The sequence below is a fragment of the Nanorana parkeri genome, unplaced genomic scaffold (genome assembly GCF_000935625.1).
Source record: "Nanorana parkeri isolate BGI_ZX_2015 unplaced genomic scaffold, ASM93562v1 scaffold1538, whole genome shotgun sequence".
NCBI lineage: Eukaryota > Metazoa > Chordata > Amphibia > Anura > Dicroglossidae > Nanorana > Nanorana parkeri.
Genome location: NW_017307806.1, coordinates 352,299 through 363,528, shown reverse-complemented (window position 1 = coordinate 363,528; position 11,230 = coordinate 352,299). Strand labels below are relative to the sequence as shown.

The 11,230-nt window shown below is 41.1% G+C and overlaps 1 protein-coding gene across 1 annotated transcript; it reads right to left on the bottom strand.

Moving 5' to 3' along the window:
* Nucleotides 1-9,686: 9,686 nt before the first annotated feature.
* TBXA2R (thromboxane A2 receptor) lies at nt 9,687-10,593 on the bottom strand. The gene has a single exon (XM_018570473.1). It carries the CDS (start codon nt 10,554-10,556, stop codon nt 9,687-9,689), a length of 870 nt encoding a protein of 289 aa, XP_018425975.1. The 5' UTR covers nt 10,557-10,593.
* Nucleotides 10,594-11,230: the final 637 nt, after the last annotated feature.

Genomic DNA, 11,230 nt, shown 5'->3' with positions numbered 1-11,230 from the left:
TGAACTGTCATTACACACTCAGAACCTGGCGGAGCCGCCGTGATATCACAGCGGCTCTGCCGGGTTCTCAGTGTAATGACACATCAGCGTCCGTGGTTAGCTGCTAACCAGGGGACGCTGATCTGTCTCTGCATGCGAGTGGCCAGAGCCAACCGTGAGATGATGGCTGGCACCGCCAAGCAGTCCGTAGCAGGTTGTCGGCCAGGCGTTCCAGCTTCCGCTTTCACCTCGGCTCAGTCGAGCCGAAGCATCTTTCTTCGGCTCGACTGAGCCGCTCGGCCAACTTCGGGAGCTGTACGGGCTCAAGTAAATATACCGTACAGCAGCCCTTCGATTCTACTGAACCAAAGGGGTCCTGGGGCCGAAGTTTAACTCACTTCTTCCGTCAGAACCAGACTCCAGAGTCACCCCCCCTATCTATCTGGGAAGCTCATAAGTGTTGTACGAGGGGGATCTTTATATCTCATGCCCCCCACGCAAAACGAAAATGTCTGGAAACAATCTTCATGCTGCTAGCTCAAATTAGCCATCTAGAGCTCCGCCATAAACAAACTCTCTCAGTGGCAGTGGAGGCTGAGTTATGGACCAGAGACTGAATGATTTGCTGCTGGGCAGGATCAAAGCCAGACAGTTAAGAGTTAAATGATCATACTATGAATATGGCAAAGCCAAGCAGGTCCTTGGCGCTCAGGGTATCCCGGGCTCAAGCCTTTATCCCCACCATCACTGGGCTGGGGATAAAGGCTGCACCATACTCTCTACCTCAGAGGCCGTGGCTGACCAATTCAGGGAATTTTTCATGGACCCCAGAGTTTACCTCTAGACACCTGGCCAGAACCCAAGGTTATCTCGAGCAGACGAACATGCCCTGCCTGCCCCCAGCTGAGGCGGCGGAATTAGACTTGCCCATCTCCGCGGAAGAATGGACAAAGGCCCTGCAACAAATGAAACCACGTAAGGCTCCGGGACCTTAATGGAACATACTCTGACCACTTTCCACTATCGAACGGTACCAGGCAGGGATGCTTACTCTCCCCCTTGCTTTTTATTTTATTGCTGGAACCCCTACTTTGTAGAATCAGAGATAACCCAGACATTTCAGGATGGCTACCAGACCCTAGGACCCACAAAATAGCGTGGTATGCGGATGACCTACTGTTTATACTGACTAATGTTGTGGAAATGTCATTATATGGACTTATGTGGACATTTTTATATTAGGATGTGTGTGTTCTATAGATTGTCATCTGTCTCCCTGTGTCGGATTTAAGCGAGGTACGCTTTAGCAGAGCGTGCTTGGGTTGAATCGGGCCCAGCGGTAAAACCGTCAGTATGAAAACCTTCTTGTGGGCCTGGAGATGTGTTCACAGTGTATGTACACGTTTGCCGGTTTGTGAGCATTAAGCGCAATGCTCTGGCCTTCTTGCTGGCAAACGTCTATGCGCATTAGCGAAGCGGAGTCCGCATAACGAGAAATACATATTATATTTCTATTGCGGCTGCGCTATCCTTTTTTGGATACATATCAGCTTTTATGAGAAGACTTTGATGTATGCCTTGCTGGTGTACTGGTATCGTACATTGGCAATATCATTAGCAATGTCTCCGCAGATAGTCTCAAATCTGTAGGAACAAATAGAACGATCTTAATACTGTAGATACTGGTCATTCTGAGCAGTATTGAATGGGGTCCATGCTGGTTAAGATGGCAGATGCGCATACACGTGTCTGATCAGGGCAATGAACATGACTCCGCACATCATAGGCTAATGGCGTGAATTTCAGCACGTGTTTCCTGTGTTTACAACTAGGGTGCGCGCATTTGCGTGCACCAACGCAAGTGAGTCATGCACGTTTCTCTGCGCATCCACGTTGGTGCGCTCCCCTTTTCTTTTGTTATGTAACTGTACTTTTTGGGCTGATTGGCTGATGTTGTAAAGCCATCTCCCTCTGGGCGTTATCACTTTGTTGCCCTATAAATATGGAGCTCCTGTGCTATTCAGGACTTCCACACCGAGACTCCAACTTGAATCAGCGTCTTGCCTGACTCTACTTTGCACTACTGATGTACTTAATTTCCTTATACCAAAGAGCTGAATACAACGTGCTTTTAAGCGCGGCGGAATTGGTTGAAAAGTGGAGAAAACTGCCCTCATCTGTCAATTAAGTATTCAAGGGGAATTTTCCGCCGCTGCTCTCAGACATTCACCGTGATCTGACCAGGTGGTCGGGCCGTACCCTTTCGTGGTTCAGGAGAAACTGTACTAAAGATGAATATTCTTCCACGGCTACTCTACCTATTCCAAACCTTGCCAGTGCACATCCCAATGACATTCCTGAAATCTGTGCGGAGGGAATTTCGGGGAGTAAAAAACGGAAATGGGATAGAGATACAATGACTAATCAACCTATCACTACCAAGAAAAATGTAATTAATCCAAATCCAGGAATACAACTTTCACAAAGGTTTCACTCCCTTCTGACCCAGGAGGATCCCGATAATGTTGCTATAACCCCACCCATTCATACCAAAGGCTCTCCTTGGATAAATACCTCCAAGCAGCAAAATTTTTAGGGGAATTCCTACAAGAACCATCCCCCTCAATGGGGACCTCCGAGGGGTTCTGAGAACCATCCAAATATGAAATACAGACAAAGGGGCCCTCCAGCATAGGGATACCCCAGGTGGCAAGAAAGGGGAGACTGGGGTCAAAGAAATTGGAAAGAGCCCCCTTATCAACAAATGGGTAGATTCAGGGATCCAAGGGCAGGAGGAGAGGATGTAGAGGAGGGAGAAAAGTTCAATTTCAGAAGGGACAGAAGATTTTAAATTCAGGAAAAGGTATTTTTAATCTTAGCTCAGCGACTTTGACACTAGATGAAGAAAAAGTCCTTAATCTTGGAATAAAATATGCCCCTATTAATAACCTTAACAAGTTTGATACATATATTGATATCCAGGAATTCATTAGACAATTAAACATTAAGAAATATTATTCAGGAATCGATAAACCTTTGGCACCTAAGCAATCTCTTAACACTAGGACTAGGATGTATATACATGCATCCCTAAGGAATCAATTAGTATTCAACCCCAAAATTAGCTCCAATCACTTTGTGGAGGTCTTTAAAAACCTAGTTGAAGAGGATGTTAGATCCCTTCAACTCAAACATGCAGCTAATAAGGAGTTTATCAATAGGGGCATTGAATCCCTAGTAGAGAAAAAAGAAGTGGTTGTGAGACCTGCGGACAAAGGGGGTGGGGCGGTCATTATGAACAAGGAGTACTATGAACGAGAAATGGAGAATATTCTTTGTATGAAAAATACCTATAAAAAAACTAAAAAGAAACCCCATCAGTGAGTTTAAAAAACAATTGGAGAAACTAATAAATATAGGTTTAAAAAAAGATATTTTAACCAAAAAAGAGAAAGAATATTTGATTCCCTCTTTTTGTCAGACACCTATTATGTATTTCCTGCCGAAAATTCATAAGAGTCTAGATAAGCCACCTGGAAGACCAATAGTGAGTGGAATCGATTCCCAGGTCACCAATACATCATCGATGTATTGATTGCCACTTAGTAGGACAGACACGTGCTCTCCTTAAAGACAGTAAGGATGTTCTGAACATTCTTAATCGATTGGAAGGAAATGAAAATGTAATGGCCACCATTGATGTTATGTCATTGTATGCCATAATACCACATCAGAAGGGGATTGATGCAGTAAATTGGGCTTTATATAAAAAAGAACAAAAGGAATTTATCCTAGACTGTATAGATTTCGCTATGTCTAGGAATTATTTCTGGTATAAGGATGAGTATTATCTTCAAACCGAGTAGCAATGGGAGCTAAATTTGCACCAAGTTTAGTGAATTTGTATATGGCCAGATGGGAAAAGCTTTTTATTTTTGACAGACCCACATCAAAAATAAAACTTTGGAAATGTTTTATTGATGACATCATCGTGATGTGGGAGGGAGATCTGTCATCTTTTGTACTGTTTTTAGATTCTTTAAACAATAATGATTTTAATTTGACCTTTACTTATAATAATAGCGATTTTAACGTTCAATTTTTAGATTTGGACATCTCTAGATATGGGACTAGATTTGTAACCAAAACTTATTTTAAACCCACTGATAAAAATGGCTATATTCCCATCTCCAGCTGCCACCATCCCAAATGGCTTAAAGTATTCCGAAAGGACAAGTGACTCGCATTAGACGTAATTGCACGGAAGTTGAGGACTTCCTCTCTCAAACAAATATCCTCATTGAGAGATTCAAGGAAAAGGGGTATATGGACAAAGATCTGGATAAAACAAAAAAGGAAGTCCTTGCAATCGATAGAGAATTACTCCTGGCACCCCCCAGAAAGAAAGTTGAATCATTCCCTGTGTCGTTTGTCATTAACTTTTATTTTCAATATAAAAAATTGGAAGCCATTTTCAAAAAACATTGGTTCATTCTTAAAAAGGATAAGGTATTAGGCCCTTTATTGCCCAAGAAACCTCAAATTGTTTATAGAAGAGCCCCTATTGTTAAAACCAGATTGGCAAAGAATGTGTTAGACCCCCCTAAACGTATAGCATCCTTCTTTGAAGGGAAAGGATTCTACCCTTGTAAAAAATTTATTAGCTGCAGGGTCACAAATACAAAGCAAAAAGTCACCCTGTTCAAATCGAATGTTAACAATAAAGAATTTAAGATCCATAAATTTATCTCGTGTCACAGCAAGTTTGTGACCTATTTACTAGAATGTCCCTGTGGTCTCCAATATGCTGGGAGGACTACCAGGGAGTTAAGGAAAAGACTGGAGGAACACATTAATAATATTAAAAAAGGATTCCTTAAACACAGCTTATCAAGACACTTTAGGTTGCATCATAACCGAGACCCTTAGGCTGGGTTCACACCTAGGCGTACGGAATATGCGCGTTTGCCACGCCTTTTTACCACAATTTGGGTTAAAAGAGGGCGTTTCCGAGGGCTATACCGCTGTATCCTAATGGATACGCGCGACAGATACGCCCCAAAGAAGCTCCTGTACTTCTTTGGTTGTAGGGCGTTTTACAGCGTGTTCCTACGCTCTAGGCAATTATTGGTTTTGTTGAAACACGCTGTAAAATGCCCAGGTGTGAACCAGGCCTAAGGGTCTGATAGTGTCCATTGATAAAATTGAACCACACTGGAGAGGCTCACATCTCACCAGTCAAGTGTCCAAAAATTAATCCAAATGGATCTATTTATTGGACTCATTAACACCAAAAGGTCTCAATGTAGAATTTGATTTAAATTGCTTTTTAAGCAACAAATAAATCTATAGGCCCAATGACTAAATTCTTGATACACTCATTATTCAGTGTCCATCTCATATAGGTTATACAATTAGATCAATTTTCTATGTTATATCACACATTTTATAAAGAGCTATATCCATTGTATATCCATTTATATGTCATGTTATGCATCCTATATTATTTTCCTACTTGTTTATGTTTTATATAATATATGTATTATGATTATTTATCTTTTAGTGTGGCCAACTTGATGGCCTGGATATAACCTAAGAATATATATTTATAGATCACCGTTGGCTTAAGATATGCAATTCTAACAACTTTAAATTCCTGTGACTAATTTCCCCATCGAATATTTTCCTAGTAAACCTTTGTCTTTATCAGTGAATATGGCTTGTTCTACATCTAGGTGTCAGTTTGTTGTTTTATTAATATTAGACCATGTATGTACCAGTCTCATTATAATCGTTATTCTTAGTATTAACTTTAGTGCGGTTTTTATATTTTATTTTATTATATTTAATGTATAGTTCATGACATTGTTTGAATAGCCTGTTCCCTATACTCACAATAATTGGTGCTTCCCTCTCCTGAGATAAAAGGTCGACATTGAGATGGATTCAGCTACACCTTTGAGGACGAAACGCATCAGGCGGGGCTAGCTGACGTCAATCTTTTTATCTCGAGGAGACGGGAGTTTATCTGGATCAGTGCGGGCTGCTGTTTTTTTTTAGAAAGTGAGTGCTTTTATGTCCTTTTCCTTCAATAAATCTTTATACTGCAAATACAAGATTTTCTGTTTGTCTTCTATGCCCGGAACGTTGAAAAAATTTCCCCGTTGTGTGAGACCCTAAAAAAACGGAGGAAAGGGGAGTTTCTTCATCACCAACGTTTTCTCAATGGTGTGATCCCCTCACAGTTAGAGACTATCGCTTCCTGGAGATCAGTGGGATCCACACAAGATCTGAAAACTTTGACTGCTCTTTTGATCTGCAAAACGACGCAGTACAACGGATTTGGCTATTAACTAATGTCAGGAGTGTACAGTCTTCTTAGCCGATTTTTTGAGGTTATTCGTTAACACTGTTTTCACCAAATAATGTTATAGGAGAGCACAGTCGTTGTAAGGATATTTAGCAACACCGTTTTCACTAATTCACAGTATTACAAGTCCAACAGCTTTGTGCAACAATTTACCTTGTCCACCTAGAAACATAGCTTCACATTCATATGTTGTCTTACAAACTTTCACAGTTACACTTTTAGCAGTTTCATTCGAAACATTTCGTTTTGTCACTTTGTATTTGATTTCTCCACTTGAGTTTACCGTTAAGTGTTTCTTTACCAGTAGGTAATATACGTCATTTGTATAACAGTTTATATTACACTGAGGAGGTTATCTAGCGCTACACAACAGTTTTACATCTACTAGGGTTCATCAACCGTTTGTCGGGCGGCTCTTTAACCATAGATCCTCAGTTCATCCTTATAGTCTCCTATCCAGTTCGGATTGGCTTATCACTAAAATGGTTCAGTTGCCTGACCCTGCCTACTATTGGTGAAGTTCATGCTCTGTGGCATAGCGTTTATACAGTTAAAAGCTGTGACATCTTTTGAAAACGGTTCTCTGTAATACCCATCTATTACAGTTGATCTGTGTGCAACCTATCTGAAGAATTGCACTCAGGGGCAAGAACTCTCATATAAAGACCACCCCTGTGAGAAACCCAAACATTTTTTTGTTGTTATTGGAAAGCTTTACTAGACAAATCGTATAATGGCTCACTATAGGGATCAGAACTCTCTCAATATAGATCATCCCTTCTTACTCAACTGTTTGCAACTTAAAGAAGATTTGTGCCCAGAAGCCAGGACTCTCTTTTAAGATCACTCCTGTGAACTATAGCTAGCTACTCTCGCCTGTTTATTGCAGTTAAAGACTCTCCTATGTCCCAGATAAGTGGGTTTTTAAATAATAATACTCAGCCCAAAGTTTCTTCCAAATATTTTTCCCCCCTCTTTTTGGGAGTAAGAACTCTATTAGATCACTTCCAGAAGTTATTGATCTGGCAGTCTGTACTCTTAAAGGGGTATATACAAATAATTTGATGTTGTGTTAGATAGGATTATAGGATTATAGGATAAGTATCCATATTTGCTGCTTCGACTGAGGCAGGTGTATATAGTTCATCTGGACTACATGCAAGACTGTCTCGGTACAGACAGAGAGTTGGCAGCACTCACCTGGACTTTACATTGCGATCCACACAAAGGGGGTTATACGTTGCAAATAGTTCCCTAGTCATGGATGGACTCTAATATAGTACTGCTAATAGTGAGAGCAGAGTTTCACTCCTTGGGGAGTCGGGCTCTGTCTTTTATGTACATTTAGGATGTGCATATTGTGGCAGCAGGCAAAGGAAAATGTCTGGGTCTAGCCAGGATGACAGAGTTATATGCCCTAGATTTAGATGATGTACTCTAGGATGTCCTCTAGGGGGAAGTGTTGAAGACTTGGAGGTAACAAGCCCGGCTGAAGCAAGCTGGCTTGTTAGGGCCTCTGCAAGATCTCCCAGCATCCTAGAGGAATCAGCTCCACCCTGGAATCAATCTGTGTGTCTGACAAACTAGGGAGTGTGGTGTGTGGTGAAAAGCAGCCTGTGTGGCAATAGACAAGCCTGTGTGGCAAGGGGACAAGAAAAAGCCTGTGTGGCAAGCGTGTTGGATACAGCCTGTGTGGGAAAGGCTTTTGTTAAACAGACAACCTGTAGTTGGTGAGACTTTGAAAATGTTATTTTGCTAAAGGAAAAAGCTGAACTTGTGTTAGTATGTTGGGGAACCCCCTATGAGGGAAAAACTTATGAACTTTTTAAATAAAAGTGGGCAGGAAGCCCTAAAAAGAAGTTGTTTGCAAGTGGAAGTGTCCTTACTGCACTACCATTTGAAGATAATTCTCACAATATATACTTAATGAAAAGTATAAGGTAATTGTTATTTGTGCAGCAATCTCTTTCTTCTCATTACAGGGCCGACATGAGAATCTGATCAGCTGCTTTAGGAATGTGTTTATTAGGATAGAAATGTATTCTATAGGATAAGATAGATTACCCTAGATCAGGGGTAGGCAACCTTGGCTCTCCATCTGTGCTGAAACTACAAATCCCATCATGTTTCTGCCTCTGGGAGTCATGCCTGTCGCTTGCAATGCCTCATAGGATTTGTAGTTTCAGCACAGCTGGAGAGCCAAGGTTTCCTACCCCTGACCTAGATAGAAGTAGGGCTCTACTTCACATGTACAATTATTGATGCAGATTTAGTGTGTGCTATCGAATTGTAACTTTATATCACAGATAGATAGATAGTAAGGCACTACTATTTAATTGTTGTACTTTTGATATTGATCTATTTTCGTGTGGAATGCCACACATGATAAACTTGTTTAATCTTTCCCTTTTCTTTACCTATCCAATTTTAGGCAGGACATCTGCTTTCAGGAGTGAGTGCGTATTATTGTGTACACTCCAGGATATAGTGTTCCAAGTACACACACTGCCCGCTCAACATTGCAATCATCTGTAAGCCCTCCCCTCAGCAGGGCAGAACAACCGATGAGAGACTATTATGAGTGTGTATGTCTCCTTAGCCAATCACTAGGAGTGTTGCATGCTGGGAGAGGAGCTTAATACTTGGGGTGTACCATGTGAGATAAATACTTGGGGTGGACCATGTGAGCTCTCTCTTCCCTACCCCGGGCCCTGCCTGGGGGGGGGGGCCTCTGATAGGGTCAGTTTTACGCGCCTGCCTGGGGGGGGGGGCTCTGATATGGCTAGGTCTGAAGCCTGGGGACTAGCCGGGTGCTCACACTGAAGGCTGAGTCTGGGGGCCCAGTGGCTACTACTGATACCAAGGATGAAGATGACCAAATACTTCTGGTTTAAATACTGCTCAGCCAGGTGCTCTTCACACAGATTGCCATGTCTGGCTTAAAGGTTCTAGTTTGTGATGGCAGCAGTTGCATCCTATTGCTTAAAGTAGTTTACACCAGCCTAGATAATCCTGACCCCAACCTCTCTCCCTGAAGTAAAGGGGGGAACTTCAATAAAGTTCCTCAGCATCATACCGGCAGTCTGGACCTCGTTTTTTGGGTCACCATGGAGGGTGGGAAGTGCTTTTGCGGCAGCCATGCACCGGTTTCTCTAGACTGGCTATAATGGATGACCCACCTTTTCTCTGTGGCTCCTTAGGGGGTGCGCTACACATATATTCAGAAATGTAATAAACAATGTTAAGTAGGTTTGGTCAGCAAGTCAACATATTATCACTGTTAACAGTGGTATGATCTACCAGACTATACTATGGCTCTTAAAAACTGACATTAGTATTACATTTGGAAGTGAATACTGAAACTTACCAATAATGGAAGCCAACACAGGCTAGCAATGATCATGATCCCGACAAGCTGGACCATCATTTCTACTTCACTATCTCTTCTTCTCTGAACAGACTCACGGTCATGATAAACTCTGCAGAGTGTCACTACACTGATAGTGTTGAGGATGAAAGAAAGACAGACCGCAAATATGCCTGTCAGTGAGAAGATTAATCCAAATGCTTTATTCTTTGAATCTTGCAGCAGAGTTAGAAAACACCAGGATTTAGGAAATTGTAATGTATATTTTCCAATGCCCATAATTGGCAGTAAAGCCAACAAGAAAGCAAAACTCCAAACAATGATCACAATGCCCCAAGCTCTTTTTTTTGAAACATTGGCAGAACGAGAAAAAGGTCTGTTTATACCAAAGAAGCGTTCAGCAGCCATGGAGGCACCAAGAAGGAGAGGGCATAGTCCATAAAAGACCATAGAAAGTCCAAAAAAAGTACAAAGATGACAGTTTTCATCAAACACTTGCCAGTCAAAATGGGTAATATGGTAAGACACCACAATACTACCAGTTACTAATAGTCCCATGAAATCAGTTACCACCAGTCCAAGAACAAATATTAAGAAAGAGGACCGTGAGCGACTTTGAGTTTTTCTTGATGCATTAGCTAAAACACAAAAAGCAAATAGATTTGAGCCAAGGCCAATTATGGAAAAAATGGTGGAGAACCACAACGAGGTTATGGGTTTTTGACCAGCTGATGAAGTTGTCATATTAATATAGCGGAAACAGGATCCTACAGTTGAGAACACATTTTCTATTTCCATGGCAGGGCATAGATTATCTTCAGATTCATTTACAAGGCACATACTAGGATCCTTCGGCAGTGTGATTACAGTGTGGACTTATTAATATATAGATATACAGAACCTAAGATCCCAGTATCTTTTGTTGAAGTTTTGAGAGGCTTGACATTTTGTTCTTTAAAAATGTTCACGCATTTTCCAGCAACTGTACTAATAGCGCAACAGTCGTTTTTTTCAAATATAGCCTATGGATAGTACTGATATTTTTCTTAATTATCACATATTCTTTTAGAAGAGATCTCCTCATTTATGTTGGCTGCACATAAAAAAGCAGAAGAATTGGCAGTGCAAATAATTTGGATTTGTTTGCAGATACACACATTTATAATTTGAAACCTTTGCAGATGTAATATATTTGGGAATACCAGCTGGAGAATGTATGCACCCTAAGCAGCAGTCAATGCCAATCAAAAAAAAGAATGTTGGCTCTTGAGGTATGAAAGGATATAAAATATGTATAGTTTTGCCCCTATACGGTAGTAAGGCCACTTTTAAAATGGGGCACAGCTTTGAGAACCATAATGTAAGAAGGACATATGAGATTTGGTTACAGTTCAGAGGTCACCAACTACATTAACAAAAGGAATAGGAGATTTGATAGACAATGAAAGTTTGGAAAAAGTGTGCTTATTCAGTTTTCATGACAATATAACTTTATGCCTTGTTCACACAGACTT

Coding starts and splice junctions, on each gene's coding strand:
- TBXA2R (XM_018570473.1), bottom strand. CDS start 10,556: ATGTGCCTTGTAAATGAATCTGAAGATAATCTATGCCCTGCCATGGAA.